The sequence below is a fragment of the Lampetra fluviatilis genome, chromosome 22 (genome assembly GCF_964198595.1).
Source record: "Lampetra fluviatilis chromosome 22, kcLamFluv1.1, whole genome shotgun sequence".
NCBI lineage: Eukaryota > Metazoa > Chordata > Hyperoartia > Petromyzontiformes > Petromyzontidae > Lampetra > Lampetra fluviatilis.
In genome coordinates, this window is record NC_136296.1 from 7625146 (window position 1) to 7649436 (window position 24291).

Sequence of the window (24291 nt, forward strand, 5' to 3'; positions counted from 1 at the left end):
GCAGATCTTTGGCCGAGAGGGCATGGCAGACACGTGGAGCAGGGCTGGGGCTTGACAAAGGGGGCCAGAGGCAGAAATGAAATGCGAATCGTCAGTAATTGAGTGGAATGGTGGAGAGGAGGGGGGGGCGTGCGGGTGGCGTTCGGGCTATTAATCTAGCGGCAGAATAAAGAGTCTGATCATAAATTATGCACGCTCTGCGTCGGGGTCTGTGCGCACACGGAGGAGGCGGAGATACAGGGGGGTGGGAGGAGAGGGGGTGCTAACTGAGAGGTGGGGCTAGCAACGAGCTCGGACATAACAGACGAGAGGTGTGACCGAACCACGTCGCACATGCGTGCGACTGTAGAAGCTGAACGGAATCGGGCCCAGTTCTCGTATCTGCAATGGCAAGGAGGGAGGCTCCCCCTGGGGGCACGCCACGTGTTGTTGTAATGGGGGTTTCGGGGGTGCTGTGTGGCGAACAGAAGATGATGTGGCTTTGAAGCAGAGGTCGCAACCGGGTACCCGATACCCGTACCCTACCCGGCTACCTGTACCCGGCCGGTACGGGTACCCGTTTGCGACCCTGGTGCGGCCAGTTACGGGTATGGGTAGGCCGTCAGTCACTGGTGAGTCACCGTTTGTCACTCATTTCCCAACGTCTTGTCTCTTCTCACAATTCAAGTTCCTAGAATCAACCCACCCGCGCCTGCAACATGGCTTCATCCCAGAGGTCGCAATCAGGTACCCGATACCCGTATCCTGCCCGTACCCGGCCGGGTACGGGTACGGCCGGGTCCGGGTACCCGTTTGCGACCCTGGTGCGGCCGGGTACGGGTAAGGAATCAAAACCCGTTTGCGACCTCTGCTTTGCAGCAGGGCTGTCGTTGAGTCTGCTTCTGTGCTTCGTTTGAGAGTCATTCCCCTCGCACGCTTGGGGGTTTTCTCTCTCTCTCTCTCGAGTAATTCCGCTTTCCTCCCCACGTGCCACTCACAGACGGGAGGAAATTGACACCAAATATCTCAAAATACGAGACGGAAAACCAAAGGTCTTGAAACTCAATTGACGCTCACACCCTTACATAAGTGATAAACAGTGCAGTATTTATCACTATGATTATTGTTAGGCAACGGAGGCAAACCATTGTCACGGGAGTGGGAACAAAGCAAGAGGCTGAGTCGACCTAGGGGAGGCCCAGGACCGGTTCAGATAATCGTCACTGGTGTTGGCCGTGAGCGGGAATCTAACCCGGGTCGCCAGGTTCATGGCGCAACGCGCTACACTACCGCACACTACACACACACACTACACACACCAGAGGTGGGACAAAGTCATTGTTATGCAAGTCCAAGTCGAGTCGCAAGTCATCAAATTCATGACTCGAGTCTGACTCGAGTCCAAGTCACATGACTCGAGTCCACATCTCAGAGGTGGGACAAAGTCATTGTTATGCAAGTCCAAGTCGAGTCGCAAGTCATCAAATTCATGACTCGAGTCTGACTCGAGTCCAAGTCACATGACTCGAGTCCACACCTCTGACACACACACACCACACTACACACACACACCACCTACACACACTACACACACACACCACACTACACACACACTCCACACACACCACCCACACACACCACACTACACACACACTACACACACACACACCACCCACACACACCACACTACACACACACACTACACACACACACCACACTACACACACACACCACCTACACACACTACACACACACACCACACTACACACACACTCCACACACACACACCACCCACACACACCACACTACAAACACACTACACACACACACCACCCACACACACCACACTACACACACACACTACACACACACACCACACTACACACACACTACACACACACCACCCACACACACCACACTACACACACACACTACACAAACACACCACACTACACACACACTACACACACACACCACCCACACACACCACACTACACACACACACTACACACACACACACCACACTACACACACACTACACACACACACCACACTACACACACACTACACACACACACCACCCACACACTACACACACCACACACACACACTACACACACACACCACCCACACACACCACACACACACACCACACACACACTACACACACACTACACACACCACCCACACCACCCACACCACACTACACACACTACACACACCACCCACACCACACTACACACACCACACTACACACACACTCCACCCACACTACACACACACCACCCACACCACACTACACACACACACCACCCACACCACACTACACACACACACCACCCACACACACCACACTACACACACACACACCACACACACCACCCACACCACACTACACACACACACCACACACACTACACACACACACCACCACCCACACGTGGACGGAGTAAGCGTGAGAGAAAGAGAGGGGGGGTGAGGGGGGGGGTGAGGGGGGGGTGAGGGGGGGGGAGAGGGGGGGGTGAGGGGGGGGAAGGCCGAGCGGCTCCTGCGCCTTGGAGGATTGTCGCGTATCGCCTTACCCCCCCCTCCCCCAGGCCCCATTCCCCCTCCCCCAGGCCTCCCTCCACCTAGGCCTCCCTTCGTCCCCCCCCCAAACCTAACCTCGCCCCCCCCCAGACCTATCTCGCCCCCCCCCCCCTATTCCTCCCCACCCCAGCCTCCCTGCCCCCCCCCAGGCCTCCCCCCCAGGCCTCCCGACCCCCCAGGCATCCCTCGCCTCTCCCCAAGCCCCCCCCACGCCTCCCTCCCCCTTCCCCTACCCAGCTTCTGTTCCCACTCTGAAGGGGGGTGGAGGGGGCACCACCACACCACCAGCACCACCACACCACTAGCACCATACCACCAGCACCACACCACCACCACCACACCACCAGCACCACCACCACACCACCACCACCCCACCACCAGCACCACCACACCACCACCACACTACCACCACCACACCACCACCACCCCACCACCACCACCACACCACCAGCACCACCACCACCACCAAACCACCAGCACCACCAGCACCACCACCACACCACCACCACCCCACCACCAGCACCACCACACCACCACCACACTACCACCACCACACCACCACCACCCCACCACCACCACCACACCACACCACCACCACACCACCACACCACACCACCACCACACCACCACACCACCACCCCACCACCACACAACCACCACCACCACCCCACCACACCACCACCACCACCACACCACCACACCACCACCACACCACCACCTTTTCCACCTCCACCAAACGCGAGATTTCGTGAGCTCCGTGGCACGGTCACGTGATTACCCCCCCCTCCCCCCGCACGCTCTGCCGTGAGATCTCTCTCAGCACTCTGCGCTGTCCATCGGAACCATCTCAAATCCGCCCCCACCAACCACAACCCACCCACCCGTCACATTAAAGCGCCACAATCATGTGTTGCACACGTGTGAACAGCACTGCCGGATTATCCATGTAGCAAAAGTAGCAAATGCTACGGGGCCCCGCGCTGAATGCTTTCAAGCTATCAATTCCGGTTCAGTGATTCTGCTCTATCACTATAGTACTATATTGCCTTCAACTTTTATGAACGACTGGGTGTTTAAGGTTAGCGATTTGTCGCATTATCTGGCTGCATAGCAAATGAAAAAATACAATTACTTTACTATGCAAGTGAATATTTTGTTTTAATATTTACGTGTGTTTTTATTTATTTGGGGCCCCTTTCTAACATACGCTACAGGCCCCGCACCAGCTTAATCCGGCACTGGCTAACAGGCGTGTGTTACGCATAGCGTCCGTGCGATTGAATGCAGATAGCAAACGGGTAACGTGCGGTAACGTGATTGAATGTGAAATTGTGATGTGTTCGCCATGGTCAATCCACTGCTAGACGAATGCCTCCTCGGCCAAGTCGCGCTGTCACTCCTGCCACATTGTGCGAAATGTAGCAGCCTCAAGTGGCTGGAGGAGTCACTTGAACCCATTCTCTGTAATCAGTTCTAGGCGTATTCTTAACATCGCAAGGTCACGAGAGGCAATCCCAGCTTGGAGAGGAATTCATCCAGCAGTGGATTAGCCATGGGCGATCATCATGATGATGGTGGCTGGAGATCAAAAAAACTCACAATCACCAGAAATTGCTAAAGAAATGTAAAACATGAGTGGAAAAATATTTCCGCTTAATAACAAATCCTTAGGGACTGGAATTGTGTTGGAATGTTAAGCAATAACATTGACTCGAATCAAATTACAATCCAGAACCTTGACAATTCATTGAATCTTTGGGGTATTCCTCATTCCACCCCATCATCATCGTCATCATCATCATCATTTATTACATAGCTGTCAACCCATGCGGTTTACCTTATTCTTGTACAGGGAAATTGAGTTTGCAGGTCCATACGGCGTACAGCCGTTTCAACACGGGCAAAACATTTTGTTTTGTCTATTTGTGTTTCTCTCTTGTGATGGGACTTTGTAGGATGAACGTTGATATTTATAAGGGCACGGGGTGACCAATAAGGTCTAAATTGGTCTATAATAAGGTAGGGACCGATAAGGGTTTGACAGGTATGCTGTTTAGACTGCAGCCTCCATGTCGTACATGTTCAGGGCACGAGGATAAATGAGTATTTGAGATGATTACTCAGAGAGGAAGTGACTTCAAACCAAACATGATGTTCAAAAACATAGAGTGGTTTCCAGCTCGAATTAGCATGGAGGTGGTGCCAATCTCCCGTTTACAGCCCTGAGCCATTGATGGAAATTCCACTTTCCTATGCCGAGGGCGAGTCTATCCATATGACAGCCACTGTTGACTTGCCCACAATGCGGTACCGATCTTATCGAAACCCGGAGGGATAATGGACCAGGTAAATCCCCAACCAGGAGTTGAACTGGCAAACCTTCAAATTGTGAGCCGCATGCTTGACCACTAAGCCACCGGGCCAGACAAACCCATGGAGCTATGGGCGATAAACACAACAACAATTGAGAATGAGCACACGATTGTGACGCTTAAACTGTGCCCGCACCTCCGATTAGCACGGTTGGCTACGTACGGTGCGAAAGAAGTTCAACATGCGTGTGTACGTCTATCGACTGTTCTCGCCGACTATATCTGGTGGTTATCCGGTCTGCACCGTGCGGAGACTGGCAAAGTAGTCTCTCTGCTAAGCAGAAGTGCCACTGCCCTAAATTTCGCCTACTAAAGATGTCGTCTTCCTTTGAGGGCAGTCTTATTGACGAATGTGTTGGGTTTTGTGAAGCGATGCTAGGCCGGCCGGGCGATAATCGTTCAATGATTGCCCGTATATGTGGAGTTTGCGCGTTCTCCCCGTGGCCGCGTGGATTTTTGTCCGGGTTCGTCCGCCGAATTTTCCCTTCCACATTTGAAATCGACGTGCGTTCAGAGTATTTGGCTGCGATTAATTTCCGCGCGATATGCCGCTTCGTTGACCTATCATTCGTGGGTGACCAGGTCGCTTCTACAAAATTAGCAGTACAGCCCAGTGGGTCCTTGCCTGATGATAAAAAAAAATAAAAATTGTTTATCTCGCCTTGCAAATTTTCGTGGGGCGCACTCGGATGAAATCCCGGGGCCCATCTGCGAGCGGCACGCCCGCGGTCTCCCCCCATGGCCATGCGCTCTCGACACCCGGCGGCGTTGACACGCGGTTGACGTCGATCGTGGTCGACGCCCGTCGCCCGAGCGTCGCGCCTGACGGAGGCCCACCGCCGGCGTCAGGCTGCCGCTGGGTTGGTGGTTTTTTTTCTTCTTTTTTTCTTCCACCGAGCGGCTCCTTCGTCGTCTTGCGCCGGGTGTGCGTGTACGGGCAGGCGCTTGAGAAGCGGCGCATTCCGAAAATAAGTGAGCGGAACACGCGCAAATTAACGCGCGAGCAAGACTCGCTCGCGCGCGTGCGCTCGTAACCCCTTGCGGGGACAGACTCGGTCGACCTCGGCTTTGGCTTTGTAAATTCGCTCGTGCAGCCGGTCTCGCTATTGCTACATCAGTCGTTGCGAAAAGTTGACGATCGCCGTATTCTCCGGATTGTAAGACGCGCTCGTCTTCCCCACCCCCCCCCCCCCCCCATTGTTTCAGCAGCAAACATTGGCGGGTGAGTCTTGTGATGAGGAGAATGCATCTCGTCTCGCGGAAGATGTGTTTTAATCTCGTTGGTAGGAATCACCTTCCTAGAAGACGGTTCTCCGTAATGTTACGCGGTCACCCCAGAGGCTGCAATATATCCCGATGACATCCCTACCCATTTTAAAGCAGCGCTACGATTGCCAACTTCTGGACGCTGGCTGTCCACAACAATTCCGTGTTCTCCCAATTATAAGACGCACGGTTTTTCTGCAACTTAAGTCAACAATGCTTGACTCAGGGAGGAGGAGGCCCCTGCCATGCATAGTCCCATGTGATGTTGGCTATCAACAACAAGGCAACTCCTATGACTAATTGGGAATGGGACGCAAGCGTAGGATTGATCACCCTGTCGCTGGCCGCCTTTGGGGAGGGTGTATAGTGTGAAAGGCCGAAACACCCTAGGAACCAAAGGTTCACTACTGACGATGCGCTCCCCAAATTTCTACAGGCTCACTGTTCATGAACTCTTGGAAGTGCTTGCACAAAGGATAGTAACATCTCATCCTGTGTTCTTGGAATATTTTCCATATATGTGAAATTATGATGAATATATTCCTCTTAAATATGATTTAGGAGTCATGAGAAGCCATGAAACGATCTGTGTTCGCTTGAAATCAAGCCGTGTAATTGCATTTCATATTGAATCGCGCTTAGGATTTGTGAGTCTCGACATATTCCCCAGCAATAATTGCCATACAATCGACGAATGGAATTTGACCACCGGATTATAAAGGGGAACTTTTGCTAAACAAATGCAGTGGAGACGATGACGTTGACAGATACAGTTGACAATAGTAAAACATTCATAACACAGGGGTTTTTTTGGAGTTAGATCACATAAATATATAAATATGTCATTAAACCCGACACCACCCGACACAGCCAATTACTAAGCTTTGTTACCTAAACAGAACGTGCCAAGTACAGCTACAGCACACCAGAGAGCAAAGCCACAACATTTACAATCCTAGTGCGACGTTCCGCCAGTAATTCCAACAAGCTTCATCAGGAGGACAGAAATGCAACTTTCATTCGTAAAACGAAATTGCTCAGACACACCGCCGCGCAAGAAGAATGCAATGATTTTAATGCGGCACGTTCATGGCTCAGATGTTTTGCTGTGCAATGTGCACGAGCGGTCCCCGTGTCTTAATGACGCGACTGCATTTTCTTTATACTAATAGGGTTTTTCCCCTTTTTTCTGGCAACAAAACTGACACCTTTTGCAAGGAATCATGCTTACATTAACCACAATACTTGCAGTCAAATGCAAACAAAAAACAATACTCTGATTGCATTTGACTGCAAGTATTGTGGTTAATGTAAGCATGATTCCTTGAAAAAGGTGTCAGTTTTGTTGCCAGAAAAAAGGGGAAAAACCCTATTAGTATATTTTGGTACTGGCAAAGGAGGTCCCATGATGCATTTTCTTTGTTTCAGCTGCCTGTGAGGTTTACGACTGCGCCCCATCGCACAACCATTACACCCCCGCGCTCTACCCACCCAAGTGAGTGCTTCATCTCATTTCACGATTAACCGATGCACATGTACGCCATGTTTTATGTATGTATGTAAAATTGTCTTGGATTGCGAGCATAATTCATTCCGGAAACGTGTTTGTAATCCAAAGCACTCGTATATCAGTTGTGATCACGTGACGCTCGGCAGACAAAGCGTACACGCGTACTACTCGCATTGCAAGACCTCGCTCGTTTATCAAATTCATATTGACTTAAAATGTTTCCTCGTCTTGCAAAACACTCGCAGACCAAGTTACTCGCAATCCAAGGTTTTACTGTATCTTGTATGTTACGTATGTTGAACTTCTTTCGCGCCGTACGTAGCCACCCGTGCTAATCGGAGGTGTGGGGGAGGGACAATAAACTTAACACATAAAGCAGTTCTAAAGAAATGGGGTTTTCAATCTAGATTTAACAGTGCATAGCTCCATTGGCTTCCTAAAATCGTGTGGGAAGAGCGTTCCAGACGGCCGCCAAAGCGCATCTGAAAGCGCGCAAAGCCGGTGACCGTCGTTGTTCGATGGCCAGCCAGAAGCCGCTGCAAGGATGCCCGGCGAAGTCCTTTATGCTCAAAAAGACTCCAGTTTTTTTTGTCTGAGATGTATTCTATCGTGGGTTCATCTGCTCCTGTATCTCTCCAATGACATCATGCCACTGGACCCGAGTAAATGAAAGTCATCATCGGCTTCCCCTTGTGCATATTTTTGAACAAGATACGTGAGCTCGTTTTCACCCATGTAAAATTGTCTAATTTGTTACGCTCAAAAAATGGTTTGAGATTTCATCATAAGCTGTAAAAATGTATCATCTGTTTTCGATAGAGTGTGTTCCACTCACTCGCTAATCCAACAGATCCATTAACCAGATTTTCCATTTTTATATTCGCAAACATTGCATGTCACAATAACATCCATGTTAATTAATCAAGAGACGAGGCTATCCCATTTGGCCTGATTTGACAGTGGGGTCTCGTGTTCACGATAAGCTATTTTGGGTCAGCGTGCGCCACATGAGTGTGCGTCGTTTGGCTAATCCGTACACACCTGTGTTCACATTGCCCCGGATAAAAAAAAAGTTAGGGGTCGAGTCGACACAGGAGACTTAGGTCAGGATTAACTCGTGATATCCGTGGACAGGATTTGCACTCGGGGTCAAGCAGGGATGTAGCGCGGTACACTGACCCCTATGCAGACACCGTCACGAGCCTGGTGAAATGCCAGAGGACAGGTTAGTTTTCATTTTCGATTTAAAGCTTTCGTGACTGCAGGGATTCATCTTCTTGGTTCTTTCGGTAAAATCACGTAGAAGGGAAATAATAAAATAATAAATATAAAACATTATAAAATACAATTCTCACGACGTTTCGGCCACAACGCAAGCAGCCGTCCTCAGGTGAAGAACTGGTCTGTCGGAAAGACAGCGTCTGAATGGGCACCACCAGGCTTAGCAGCGTATATTTAAGCTGGGTTGGAGGGGGAAGAGCGCCTTGACAAAAGAATTTGCATATCAAGAGGAATTTAGCAAATTTATGGGAAATGCAGATATGGGATTATTCACTATTTGTGGAATGCGTAGGAAAGAACCAAGAAGAGGTTAGTGTTGTCGTCAATTGATGGGCTTGTACTAGAGGCTGGGTGGCTAAGAGGTTAGTCAATGGAAGGGCTAGTATTGAAGCTGGGTGGCTCTAGGTGGTTAGAGTCACTGGCAGGTCTAGTACGCGTGACTGGGTGGCTAGTTGGTTAGGATCAGTCGTGATGACTGGATGGCTAGTCAGCTGGGATGTGCTCTACCCCAAACTCTTTGCCCCCCCCCCCCCGCTTTCAATCAATCAATTGCCACATTTTTGGCCTGCTCAGTTTTTTGGCCACTTTTTTTGATTTTCATGGCCACCGTGCACCACTCCACTTTATTGAAACAGAACGACGCCGCCAACACCGCGAACCGCTAAAAAAAAAAATGCAAGCTGGATTGAGCGACATGGCCTGTGAATTCTGTCGTGTCCTTTGCATCTTTCGCCATCCGGTAGCGGGCTCTGGCTTTGACCTCTTAAGCACCTCTTTCGTTGGCGGCTTGCGTAACACCCCACTCGTGGACTCGCTCACATCAAAGCGGGGCTCAATGCAGGAAGCCTCCATCAGTGCAGAGGTGTGTGGTGGTGGTGGTGGGGGGGGTGGTTGCGTGTTTTCCGCGCCCTCTGGAATGCCTCCTCCTGGCCCCTGCCTGCATGGTTTAAAGATTACGGCTCATCCCCGTCCCAATCCTTCTACCCCGCAATCAATCAATCTCGCAACAATTTTCCCACCGAATACCTGCTGGCTGCAAAACCCGGGTTTGGTTTCCCCCTGCCACTGGGGGGGGGGGGGTCGCACCACTCGCGTGAGTGCTAGTGCGTGTGCGTGCGTGCGTGTGTGTGCGTGAGTGCTAGTGCGTGTGTGCGTGTGCGTGCGTGTGCGTGTGTGTGTGCGTGAGTGCTAGTGCGTGTGCGTGCGTGCGTGTGTGTGCGTGAGTGCTAGTGCGTGTGTGCGTGTGTGCGTGTGCGTGCGTGTGTGTGCGTGTGCGTGCGTGTGTGCGTGTGCGTGCGTGTGTGCGTGTGCGTGCATGCGTGTGCGTGCGTGCGTGTGTGCGTGTGCGTGCGTGTGTGAGTGTGTGCGTGAGTGCTAGTGCGTGTGTGTGTGCGTGTGCGTGCGTGTGTGCGTGTGCGTGCGCGTGCGTGTGTGAGTGTGTGCTAGTGCGTGTGTGCGTGTGTGAGTGTGTGAGTGTGTGCGTGAGCGTGTGCGGTAGTGTAGCGGTTAGCGCGCTGCGCTATGAACCTAGCGACCCGGGTTCGATTCCCGCTCACGGCCAACACCCAGTGACGATTATCTGAACCGGTCCTGGGCCTTCCCTAGGTCGACTCAGCCTCAAATGAGTACCTGGTGCGGTGTGTAAACATCGCCACTGGGGAGACAAAGGCGGTCGGGCGTGGCGCTGGCCACCCACCCCCTCGTGTACCGTTCCGGCATTCATAGGTGCTCGCTAACAGCACTTGCCCCTACAGTCTGTTAAGGCTATACGGGGGATCTTTATATTTGTGTGTGCGTGTGACACGCCGCGTCGGTTGCAGCGGTTGGCTCGCACGCTGTGCCAGGGTGCCACGGTGGCGAGGAGATGTTAACTACCTCGCCTGGTTACGCAGGAGGTCATGGGTTCGATCCTGACCCTGACGCCTGTATATTTTAAGTTTGCGTGTCTCTCTTCACCGTTGGTCGCGTGGGTTTTTCTCCGGGTCCTCCGTTTTTTCCTTCCACATTGAGAAAAGTGCATTTCCAGTATTTGGCTGCTAAATTTCCACGTGATAAGCCACTTCGTTGAGTTATAATTTGTGGCCAGGTCGCTTCTGAAAAAGAGCTAAATAGCTCAGTGGGCCTTACCTGGTAAAATAAAAATAGTTTAAATCTTGACTTAAAGCTTTCGTGACTGCAGGAATTCATATTCTTTGGTTCTTTCGGTAAAGTCACGTAGATAGGTTTTCCTGAAGACGTCCGCTTGTGTTGCGATCGAAACGTCGTAGTTTTTTGTTATTTTATTTGAACCTATCTACGTAACTTCACCGAAAGACCCAAATAAAAATAGTCTAGTTTATAAATTTAGTCTAGATTCCTGCGTACGATCCACATTGCCGGCAATTTGTGTCTAAAGCTGGTCTCAGATTTCTCTAGGTTGACTCGGCCTAAAATAAGTACCTCCTTGCTCGTAAGTTTTCACGGCCACTTCTGATCGATTCGTGGCATCGGACAAACGTCCCGATGCAGGACCCTCCTGAACGAAGAGGCTTGTATATTTTTCCGGATAAATAAATATCCGTACTACTATACAGTACATACGTAGTTAGCTCACTGGACTTTCAATCCAGATGTCGCAACTTAGAATTTGATCTCCCGGCACAGCATTTGAAACAATGGTGAAAGTTCATCTTCTTGGTTCTTTCAGTAAAGTCACGTAGAATGGAAATAATAAAATAATAAAAATAAAACATAATAAAATACAATTCTCACGACGTTTCGGCCACAACGCAAGCAGCCGTCCTCAGACTCTGTCTTCTCGACAGACCTGTTCTCCACCTGAGGACGGCTGCTTGCGTTGTGGCCGAAACGTCGTGAGAATCATTTTATTATGTTTATTTTTATTATTTTATTATTTCCCTTCTACGTGACTTTACCGAAAGAACCAAGAAGATGAATCCCTGCAGTCACGAAAGCTTTAAATCGAAATGGTCAAAGTTGATTACATTTTCTGGCCTCTGCCCACCCGGCAGCACGAATGGGCATCACGACCCACGCTGCTCGTCGACAGACACATGGCGTGCGATGGGGGGGGTGGGGGGATAGGGCGCGGGGTATTCCTCCCTCTTCGGAGACAACCTGGCTAATTAATTGTGGGGGGGGGAAATAAAAGCGAATGTGCCCACAGCACCTTTCTCTCGTGGAGCCCGATCCCTCCAGCAGCAGCAGCAGCAGCAGGGGCAAGCGATTGCATGGCAAACCCGCGCCTTTTATCATTCCGATTTAAAGCTTTCGTGACTGCAGGGATTCATCTTCTTGGTTCTTTCGGTAAAGTCACGTTCTTTCGTGACTTTACCAAAAGAACCAAGAAGATTTTATCATTCCGTCGCCCGTCCGCTCCGCACGCGACCCGGTGTTTACCGCCGTGGTGGCGCGCGAGCTCCCGCGGGGAGAGGCTTGAACCCCGAGACCTTGGCCCGCGTCCCCGTGTGCCCGTTGCGACGTTCCCCACGCAGCTTATCGGCAGCCCCCGCCGACCCCACCGGCCACGCGATGGCCACCTACCCGAGCCAAGGCCACCACGCGTCCTCGGCGGCTCCCTGCGCCTACCCCTCCTACCTGCAGCACCCCTCCTACGAGCTGCACACCTACGGTGACTGCTCCACCGCCGCACCGCCACTCGCGCGCACCCACACGGCCGCCACCAGCAGCACCACCACTGGCAGAGCAGCACCAGCAGCAGCACCACCAGCAGCACCACCACCAGCAACACCACCACCAGCAACACCACCAACAAGAATAATCACACCAGCACCACCACCACCACCAGCACCACCAGCAGCAGCACCACCAGCAGCACCACCAACAAGAATAATCACACCAGCAGCACCACCAGCAGCACCACCACCAGCAACACCACCACCAGCAACACCACCAGCAAGAATAATCACACCAGCACCACCACCACCAGCAGCACCACCAGCAGCACCACCAGCAGCACCACCACTGCCAGCAGCACCACCAGCAGCACCACCAGCAGCACCACCAGCACCACCACCACCAGCAGTACCAGCAGCAGCACCACCACCAACAGCACCACCACCAGCAGCAGCACCAACAAGAATAATCACACCAGCAGCACCACCACTGGTAGAGCAGCACCACCACCAGCAGCACCACCAACAACAATCACGCCAGCAGAACCACCACCAGCACCACCACCACCGCCAACAGCACAATCAAAGACAAAGATCCCCCATATAGACTTAACAGACTGTATGGGCAAGTGCTGTTAGCGAGCCCCAGGTACTCATTTTAGGCAGAGGTCCGCCTAGGGGAGGCCCAGGACCACTTCAGATAATCGTCACTCGTGTTGTCCGTGAGCGCGGAATAGAACTCGAGTCCGTGAGTTCTAAGTACAGCACTCTAATCCTTTCACCACCGCTGCCCATGACAAAGACAAAGATCTCCCGTGAAGCCTTCACACAGTTCTGGAGGCAAGTGCTGTTAGCGAGTAGCACCTATGAAGGTTGGCACAGCAACACGAGGTGGTGGGTGGCCAGCACCACGCCCGACTGCCTTTGACTCCCCAGTGACATTGTTCACACTCCGCACCAAGTACTTATACAAGGCTGAGTCGACTTAGGAGAGGCCCAGGACCGGTTCATATAATCGTCACTGGCGTTAGAAGCCATGAGCAGGAATCGAACCTGGGTCGCTAGCCACTGCACTGCCACTCCCTGTGCACTCGCACACATATTCATACATCCGCGCACGGATGCACACACGCACATGCATGCACGCATCCACGCACTCACGCGCTCTCACACATGCGCACGGATGCACGCACGTACGCACACGTCCACGCACGCACTCATGCACGCGCACTCACACATGCACACGCACGCACGCACACGTCCACGCACGCATCCACGCACTCACGCGCTCTCACACGTGCAACACTCGCACGCACACGTCCACGCACACACTCACGCACACGCACTCACACATGCGCACGGATGCACGCACGCACACGTCCACGCACGCACTCACGCACGCACCTATGCACGCAGGAGGCGTGCTGCGCTCAAGCATCAAGGCGGAGGGAGACCTGGGACCATCAGAGACGCCCACGCACAGCGGATACCTGGGAAGCGGCGGATACTGCGGGGGGTACCCTGCCCCGCAGCCTGCACAGTCGCTGTACCCTTACAGCGTGCAAGGTACGTGTGTGGGCTGTACCCCTACAGCGTGCAAGGTACGTGCGTGGGCTGTACCCCTACAGCGTGCAGGGTACGTGTGTGGGCTGTACCCATACAGCGTGCAAGGTACGTGCGTGGGCTGTACCCCTACAGCGTGCAGGGTACGTGTGTGGGCTGTACCCCTACAGCGTGCAAGGTACGTGTGTGGGCTGTACCCCTACAGCGTGCAAGGTACGTGCGTGGGCTGTACCCCTACAGCGTGCAAGGTACGTGCGTGGGCTGTACCCATACAGCGTGCAGGGTACGTGCGTGGGCTGTACCCCTACAGCGTGCAAGGTACGTGCGTGGGCTGTACCCCTACAGCGTGCAAGGTACGTGCGTGGGCTGTACCCATACAGCGTGCAAGGTACGTGCGTGGGCTGTACCCCTACAGCGTGCAAGGTACGTGCGTGGGCTGTACCCCTACAGCGTGCAAGGTACGTGTGCGAGGTGTCACCCTACAGATTATAGGATGCACCCCCAACTCTTATTTTAAAATACAGAGTGCTGCATATGACAACGCAGTGAATAGGGTTGATGATAAGGTGACATTTTGAGCGATCGTCCTGCATCAGAACTCCCTTGGGATTTAAGTTTTTTCACATTTGTAGTTCTATTCACGTGTCTCCTCTTCTCCCCTACCCACCCCACCCACACCACCCACACACCACCCACACACCACCCACACCACCCACACATCACCCACACACCACCCACACTATCCACCCACACCACCCACACACCACCCACACACTACCCACCCCACCCACACCACCCACACACCACCCACACACCACCCACACCACCCACACACCACCCACACACCACCCACACCACCGCCACGACCCACACCACCCACACCACCCACACACCACCCACACACCACCCACACCACCCACACCACCGCCACCACCCACACACCACCCACACACCACCCACACCACCCACACCACCCCCACCACCCACACGACCCAGGAGGCAGCTACTCCCCGCTGCACTCATCCAGCCTCTACACCGGGGGGCTGGGCTGCTCCAGCGTCGCAGCCGGATACGGTGCAGCGCCGCAGCAGGTGACGCATCCCCCCCCTCATCCACACCCCCCCTCCACACCCCCCCCTCCACACCCCCCCTCCACACCCCCCCCTCCACACCCCCCTCCACACCCCCCCCCTCATCTACTACCCCCCCTCCACACCCCCCTCCACACCCCCCCCTCCACACCCCCCCTCTACACCCCCCCTCCACACCCCCCCCTCCACCCCCCTCCACACCCCCCTCCACACCCCCCTCCACACCCCCCCTCCACACCCCCCTCCACACCCCCCCTCTACACCCCCCCTCCACACCCCCCCTCTACACCCCCCCTCCACACCCCCCCCTCCACCCCCCTCCACACCCCCCTCCACACCCCCCTCCACACCCCCCCTCCACACCCCCCCTCCACCCCCCCCTCCACACCCCCCTCCACACCCCCCCTCCACACCCCCCCCTCCACACCCCCCCCCACACCCCCCCCTCCACAACCCTCTCCCCACGAGAGACAGGAGCTCTAGAGAGCTCCTCTGTATTTTACTTTGCCCACTCTTGCACGCTGGCCAGACGTCTCGCACCTGACCTCCGTAAATGAACGAACGGGCAATGCGACTGCCCCACAAACTGTTCGGGCATGGAGCGCTTCCCGCTGTTGAGGAGCAAGTCAAGTGCCTTGTGCCGGTTGCTAATTCGGTGACTCGAAGGTTCATCGGGAAGCTGGGAATTGTTTTAGGAATCGATTTCCGATCCCAAACGTCGGGAGGCGGTGATCGTTTCCAGTGGGACACAGTCTTTTTTTGTTCATAACTCGAATTGGATATAACGCGATGAATCTATTAGGGAACGCATTTTTTTATCACGCCGATGCGAGATGGATCTGACGCGATCGAGCGAACGGAACTACGTCGACGCGAGTAGGAACAAGCGGTCGTACGGCCGCCTCGGCGTAGCAGCGTCGCGCAACAAGGCACTGGGATGCTGCTGGATGCTTCTAGATGCTACCCACGCGCCTCCTCCGCCTTTGTTCAGCCTGCGTACGCATCTCGCGTGTCATCGCGGGCTGCGCATCACCCAGCATTATATATAATTCATCGTAACCCAGCGTTCTTCAGGAACGCAATAGCAATGACTGCGCCACCACGGTGCGTGCGGGCGGACCGCACGTCCCGACCGCCAACGCGGAGTTCCGTGCGTCGCCCTCAGGAGGCGTCGGGTTACGCGGGCTTTGCCCCGCAGACCCAGTACCAGAGCTACTACCCCAGCGTGGGCTACAACCCGGCCTACGCAAGCGCAGGGACCTCGTCGTCATCCTCGGCCTCCGGGGGCACCCCCTACCCCGCGCAGGAGCACATGGGCGCCGTGCCCGCCATGGGGGGTGAGGGCAGCCTTCGTGTCCAGCTGTGTGTCCGACTGTGTGTCCGACTGTGTGTCCGACTGTGTGTCCGACTGTGTGTCCATCTGGGTGCCCGCCTGCTTGCCCCAGTTGCGTGGCAGCGTGTGTGCCGGACTGTGTGCCAGGCTGTGTGCCAGGCTGTGTGCCAGGCTGTGTGTCCATCTGTGTGCCCACCTGTGTGCCCCAGTTGTGTGGCAGCGTGTGTGCCGGACTGTGTGCCAGGCTGTGTGTCCGACTGCGTGTCCATCTGGGTGCCTGCCTGTGTGCCCCAGTTGTGTGCCAGGCTGTGTGCCAGGCTGTGTGCCAGGCTGTGTGTCAGGCTGTGTGCCAGGCTGTGTGCCAGAATGTGTGTCCACCTGTATGCCCACCTGTGTGCCTCCAGTTATACAGCAGCTTGTGCGCCCATCATGGGAGGTGAGACCAGCCTGCGTGCTCATCTGTTTGTGTCGGCCTCTATGTTATCCTATGTTGGGGAACAACATTTGGTGCATCTGCCAGCCAGCTCAGTAGTCAACCCGTGGCACTTGGGTCTGTTCCGTGACCTCCTGCCAGCGAGTCTTTGACTCTTCACGCGGCCTCCAAGTGCACCCAGCATCACGGCACAGGCGCCGTGGTGACGTCGCCGCCGCTTAGTGGCGAACGGCGCTTCTTGTTGTTGTTACCTTATGTGCCGGCCTGTGCGCCCATTGACCTGAGGCTAATAAGAATAAAATAAAAAACTCGCCAGACACGGACTCGGAACCGTCCAGCCTGATCGGCGATTGTCCGTGGCGCGCGCCCAGCAGAGCTGGGCACGCCGCCGCAGCAGCAGCTGTTGGTGTCTCCGAGGGGCGGCAGCAACGAGGAGGAGCGCATGCGTCGGGGAGGGAGCGGCCGCTCGCGAGTTCGCGGGCGCAAGCAGAACCCCAGCCCCATGCCGGACAGCAACCTGGAGGTGGGCAGCAATCACCTCCCCTCCCCCCGCCTCCACCGCCTTAGGCCCGGGCCCATGTTAAACGGCCTCTCTGTAAAAAAATATATATATATGACAAAGAACTCGTCTCACTTGGGCGCAATCGTTTGTCGTGATGCACGTACGTACGTTGAAGTTCTTTCGCACCGTACGTACGGAGCCAACCGTGCTGATCGGAGATGCGGAGGGACGCACAACAAACTGAACGCAAAAAAAGCAGTTTTGAAGAAATGAGTTTTCAATGTGTGCATGTGTGTTGGAATTGTTTCGCACCCTACGTACGTAGCCAACCGTGCTGATCGGAGGTGCGGGGGTAAGGACAATAAACTAAACACAAAAGGCAGTGTCAAAGAAATGGGTTTTCCATCTAGATGATTTAAAATTGCATGGCTCCGGTGCCTTTTTATAATATCGTAAGGAAGAGCATTCCAGACGGCCACAGAAGCGCATCTGAAAGCGCGCGATGCAGTGACGCGCCCACAGCATTTGTGATTGGAATATGCGCGTATAATAATTCAAAGCTCTAGGTGCCGCCCTGCAAATTGCTTGCTGAGCAATAGAGGGGCTCTAGAGAGGGGGACCCCTCAAGAGGGCATTTGTCCTACCCTTACACCCCCCGGCCAGACGACTTGGAAGAGGTGGAAGTACCCACACTTTAACCCCACCGCACACAGCCCTTCCGATCGACTAACTGTGGTGCGAATCCATCTGTGCCGCCGGGTTGGACTGAGGCAGTGGGGGCGTGGCCGGAGGATTTCAGAAACTGAGCCCCATTGCTTTAATTGCCGCGTCGGGAGATCGAAACGGCGCCCGCTGCGGTTATGGATCCGGTGTGCGAACCGTTTACCCGCTTTATTTGAAGCTTTCTTGACTGCAGGAATCCATACTCTTTGGTTCTTTCGGCAAAGTCACGTAGGTAGAAAAATAATAATAGATCACGACGTTTCGATCGCCACACAAGCAACCGGTTGCTTGTATAATAATAGATCACGACGTTTCGATCGCCACACAAGCAACCGGTTGCTTGTGTGGCGATCAAAACGTCGTGATCTATTATTATTTTTCTACTCTTAGGTTTTTTCGGTAAAGTCACGTAGGTAAAAAATTTAATTAAAATAAATAAAAGTAAAATATAATTAAAATAAAATAAAAATAAAAAATCACGACGTTTTGGAGGCAACACAAGCTTCCGTCTTCAGGTGGAACCGTCACAGCACAATACAGCAGTTGTGCTGTGACGGTTCCACCTGAAGACGGAAGCTTGTGTTGCCTCCGAAACGTCGTGATTTTTTATTTTACTTTTATTAATTTTATTTTTTACCTACGTGACTTTACCCAAAAAACCTAACAGTATGAATCCTTGCAGTCACGAAAGCTTCAAATCTATTATTATTTTTCTACCTACGTGACTTTACCGAAAGATCCAAAAAGAGTACGTTTACCCCCTGTTCGTAGCCCGGTTCCACTGTTTGCGTGAAGTGTTTCATTTTGTTACGTAACGAGTGGAACGTCGCGCGAGATGGTGACTCTGCAATGCCGTTCACAGCGGGTGTTCATCTGGGACCTGGATGAGACAATCATCGTCTTTCACTCGCTGCTCACAGGCTCCTTTGCAGCTCGGCACGGGAAGGTACGAGCCTTCACCGACGGACACTTCCATCCACGCTGCACCCTCACTGCCATCCACACGGCACACTCGCTCTCATCCAAACTGCACACAAGCGCACACCCCCATCGCACGGCACAGACCCGTGTGACGGGAGTGTGCGCGCGTGCGTGATTTGTTTTGTAGGCAAGTGTAAACTTGCCGAACCTGGCCTGGGACCGTAAAAATGTTGAATTGTGTTACCACACTTGCATTACGTTTGCTCGCTGGCAATGCACTCGCCCCATTAACAATTATGTCACGTTAACAAAGTAACTAACAGCACATGAGCTGCTATCCCCTCTGGAAAACACACACTTCACAAAACAGCATGCGCACCTCCTCAACGGCCGGCGCGGCTGACTCACGAACATGACTTTTGAAGGAGGTAGGAAGACCCCAGAGGTTACGGGTCTGATACAATTTTTATTTTATTTTGTTATTTATTTAAGCTGTTCCCAGTTTGGGAATGTACGCATACCAGAACCCAATATTGCCACCCATTTCCTACCAGATTTGTGTAAATTGCCCGGTGTCGGTTTCAAAGGCCGGCTGGGCATCGGCAACGACTGCCATTGGAGAAAGTCACACATGGTCCGCATTTAGCCAGCAGAGGACTGTCCGTCTCTTGTGTACCTCTCCACCTTCTCCCTCTCTCTCTCTCAACGTCTCAACGTCTCTACGTAGCGCGTTGTCCTCTCTCTGTCCACGCCGCTCGTTTGGCATCTCTCTTACGTGTTCTCTCTTCCCTGAGTCATCCGTTTGCTCAACAGAAGAGCAGAGTGAGGGCCCATTGAGACGCATCTAGCGTGGAGCGATAGACCTCAAAATGTCTAACATACAAGGTATTGTTGTTATTCAAGGTCTGGGTAGAGCAGTGGTGCAGCAGTTAGTGAACATTGCGCTGTGAGCGCTGGCAAACTGTGTTCACTTCCTAGCCATGGCCAACATTGGTGGCGATTGATATCAAAACCGGTCCTGGTTTCTCCTGCTCAAGTAACTAGCGCACTGACCAGCGTGGTGAACTATGGTCATTGTACAACATCCATGCCTAACAGCGAGGTGCGGAGGCCATCATCCAGCAGTGGATTGAGGAAGGGTGCCATTTAGATAAGACGAAAATATTCGAAAATAAATTTCGATTTAAAGCTTTCGTGACTGCAGGGATTCATCTTCTTGGTTCTTTCGGTAAAGTGACGTAGAATGGAAATAATAAAATAATAAAAATAAAATCTTAACCGAAAGTTACCAAATAATAATAAAAATAAAACATAATAAAATAATTCTCACGACGTTTCGGCCACAACGCAAGCAGCCGTCCTGCTTGCGTTGTGTGTCATTCAGACTCTGTCTTCTAGACAGACCTGTTCTCCACCTGAGGAGGGCTGCTTGCGTTGTGGCCAAAACGTCGTGAGAATTATTTTATTATGTTTTCTGTTTTTTATTTTATTATTTCCATTCTACGTGACTTTACCGAAAGAACCAAGAAGATGTATTCGAAAATATTTAAAGAGCATATTTTTTTTATTGTACATATGTGCAACGTCGTAAAGTTGGCTGACACTATACTGTATATTATTGTTTAGACACTTAAATCAAACTGAAAATATATCTTTTCAAGTTAGACAAATTACCAGCGAGTAACTATTACAATAAAAAAAACCGTGACAATGTTCTCATACAAGTTATAGGATATACCAATTCCCATAAACAACAATGCCATTTTAACGCGAAGAATTTCACGACCAATATCCATAATAGAGGTTTGTGGGGTTAGATCGTGTAAATATGTGTTGTTAAACCCGCCACCACCCGACACAGCCAAATCGTAAGGTTTGTCACGTAAACAGAACTTGCCAATTCGTTACTAGTACAGCACACCGGTGTGTTGGAGAGTAAACCCACCGTGTACTAGAATTGTAAATGTTGTGGGTTTACTCTCCAACACACCGGTGTGCTCTACTAGTGACGAATTGGCACGTTCTGTTTACGTGACAAACCTTACTAGTTGGCTGTGTCGGGTGGTGGCGGGTTTAACGACACATTTATATTCACGGATCTAACCCAAGAACCTCTGTTAACAAAGCCATTACCACAATTCAGGGTTTATAATTAGATCTCTGAACTGTTTATATTTTTCCACCGTGGTGCATGTAGATTGTATTCTTTGTGCATCTGTGGAATGCACTTTGATGTAAAAACTATACAACACCTACATGAATTAGAAATAATAAATGCTTAACACTGCTATTGAATACATCCGTCATGAGTATAAGGATCAATTTCAACTAATTAATTTATCGTTACGTCCTTTAAAACAATATCCGTAATATTAGTGAGTATCTGGGTTGCATTGTTTAACAACACACTGTGCCAGTCACCACCACCACTGTATCCATTCCTTTTCACCCACCGCTCTCTCCCATCTATAAACTATGATTGATTCATTTTATTTTACCAGGTAAGGCCCACTGAGCTACATAGCTCTTTTTCAGAAGCGACCTGGCCACAAATGATAGCTCAACGAAGTTGCTTATCACGTGGACATTTACAGCAGCCGAATACTCTAAACGCGTGATGTTGATTCTAAATGTGAAGGGAAAAACCGGAGGACCCGGAGAAAAGTCCACGCTACCACGGGGAGAGAGACAAATATACAGCAGCAGGCGTCGGGGTCGGGATCGAACCCACGACCTCCTGTAGACCAGGCGAGGCAGTTAACATCTCGACACCACGGCGCCCATCTCCACCCCCCCACACCGCCCGCTATCGCCCCTCACTCACAGCCTGCCCCCCCCCCCCACCGCGTCCACCAAACACTCAGCAATTTCCGCTCTTCGGTCCCCATTTCCTCCTCCACTACCGCCATCCGCTTTAATAGCCGTGACGAGGTGAGGACTGCCAGTTGCATTACAGGGGCCTCCTCCTCATGGACCCCGACCGGCGTTTGGTGGTGACGCCGGTGGCGACCGGAGGCCGATAAACCCCCCACCACCCCCCCCCCCCCGCCGCGCGCGATGGGGGCCACTCTCAGGAGAGTGGCTGTAACGCAAACGCGCTCTCCGCTGCCGTACACGCTCAGCACTCGTACAGCGGCAGCGGGCCGCGATGGGAGGCACTTTTAATTGATTGTGCCATTGAAAAGAACCATCTGCCCAAACTGCTTGGGTATTGTACCCGTAATTGCTTTAGGTTCTCATTGCCGATGGCAGATGATCGAGGCCACCTTGGTCGTATAGTCGGGTGCGTGTGCGCGCGGGGAGTGGTGGCGAGGCGGTTAGAGCGCTGCGCTACGGACCCGGCGACCCAAGTTCGATTCCCGCTCGCGGCCACCACCAGCGACGATTATCTGAACCGGTAGCGGGCCTCCCCCTAAGTCGACTCTGCCTCAAATGAGCGCCTGGTGTGATGGTGTGTAAACAATTAGGAGACAAAGGCGTCCAGGCGTGGTGCTCACCAATGGCAATCGCCTGAAAAGTCTGTTAAGGCCATATGAGGGATCTTTGTCTTGTGTGCGTGCGTGTAGCGAGCAGCGGTGCAGCAGGTACCGCGATGCGATGCGAACCCGGCGACCCCTGTGTGTGAGATTTCCGGCCACGGCCAACACCGGTGGTGGCTGAAATTTGAACCGTTCCTGGGTCACCCCATTGGTCGGACGCAGCCTTAAATGAGCAGCCGATGTCGTTTGTGAACATCGGCGATGGGAACGCAAAGGTGGTCTGGCATGCGGCTGGCCAACACCACCGTCTCCTGACCGCACTTGGCCTCCAACCGGTCACGAGACTATTTGGGGGTCTCCGTGTGTGAGCGAGTTCAAGTTCAAGTTCATTTATTAGGTAGAGCCCTGTGAGCCATTCGGCTCTTGAATCGGGTGCAACCACAACAAACAAAAACATGAACAAGAAAACCTCTTAAAGTGAATATGTGACTAAGTGCAAACAGAAATTCCAAGAAAAGACAGCAAAACATTGCAGAAAAAAACACCGTACAGCAACGCTGTGTGCAAAAATCTCAGTGGGATGCAAATCAAACAGCAACCACAAGACAACTTAGATTAATTTTCGACTTAAAGCTTTCGTGACTGCAGGGATTCATCTTCTTGGTTCTTTCGGTAAAGTCGCGTAGAATGGAAATAATAAAACAATAACAAAACAATAAAAATAAAACATAATAAAATAACTTAGATTAAGGCCATCAGTCTTACTCCGTACTACAACAAACAAACATGGCCAAACCAGTAAACTTTTCGAAATCAGTGATCATAGGAAGTGAATTTTCATGAAGCCGACAGCTCTGCATATTCGGGTTTTGGATGTCACTCGCCGTCAGTTGGCTGGTGGGCTCGTGCAGGGTCAACAACCCATTCACACAAAGTGGTGTGTACACATACAGCACGCTCTACATTGCCCACATGGTGCACGATCCCTGTGCTTTATGCTACGCCGTGACAGACCGACGACACGTGCCCTCTGTGGCTTGTGACATCTCCGTGATCGTCATTGTACCAACACTCTCTTTAACACGTAGGCTTAACACGTGGGAGGCTTTCGCGACCAATATTATTCATAATCAACGTTTTTGGGTTTAGATCGCGTTATTTAAAAATGTGTCGTAACCCTCCACCACCCGACACTGGCGAATTGCCCGATGAAGCTGGATGCAATTACCAGCGAAGCGTCGTACTCAAATAGTAAATGTTGTGGTTTCACGCTTCAACACACCGGTGGGCTAAAGTAGTGAACTATTTGTCTTTTGTCAACGTGACACTTTTTTACTGATTGGCCGTGTCGGGTGGTGGAGGGTTATGACACATTTATAAATAACGCGATCTAAACCCAAAAACGTTGATTATGAACACTCTCTTTATTCATTTTCGTTAGCCCGGAGCCTCCTCAGCACATACCCTGGCTGCTGATTGGCTGTGGGACAGTTCGCGGGAATTGGGCGGCACACATTCTGTTGGGATCTATTCGCGGAATTTCCGCAAGCAGATTGTTTTTAAGAGAAGAGACATTCACAGACAGAAGTTAATAGGCAGGTCTTGAGCCTTGAC

At 52.3% G+C, this 24291-nt stretch overlaps 1 protein-coding gene across 1 annotated transcript in view; it reads left to right on the top strand.

The window, feature by feature from the left end:
- The window catches only part of LOC144938484 (protein phosphatase EYA1-like), a 65613-nt gene that overhangs the window by 13824 nt on the left and 27498 nt on the right, over positions 1 to 24291 (top strand). The window contains exons 4-10 of the mRNA XM_078866335.1: positions 7635 to 7701; positions 12492 to 12628; positions 14049 to 14198; positions 15192 to 15286; positions 16452 to 16623; positions 17424 to 17575; positions 19140 to 19223. Of these exons, the coding sequence (XP_078722461.1) occupies positions 7635 to 7701; positions 12492 to 12628; positions 14049 to 14198; positions 15192 to 15286; positions 16452 to 16623; positions 17424 to 17575; positions 19140 to 19223 (857 nt within the window). The remainder of the gene's footprint in view (positions 1 to 7634; positions 7702 to 12491; positions 12629 to 14048; positions 14199 to 15191; positions 15287 to 16451; positions 16624 to 17423; positions 17576 to 19139; positions 19224 to 24291) is intronic.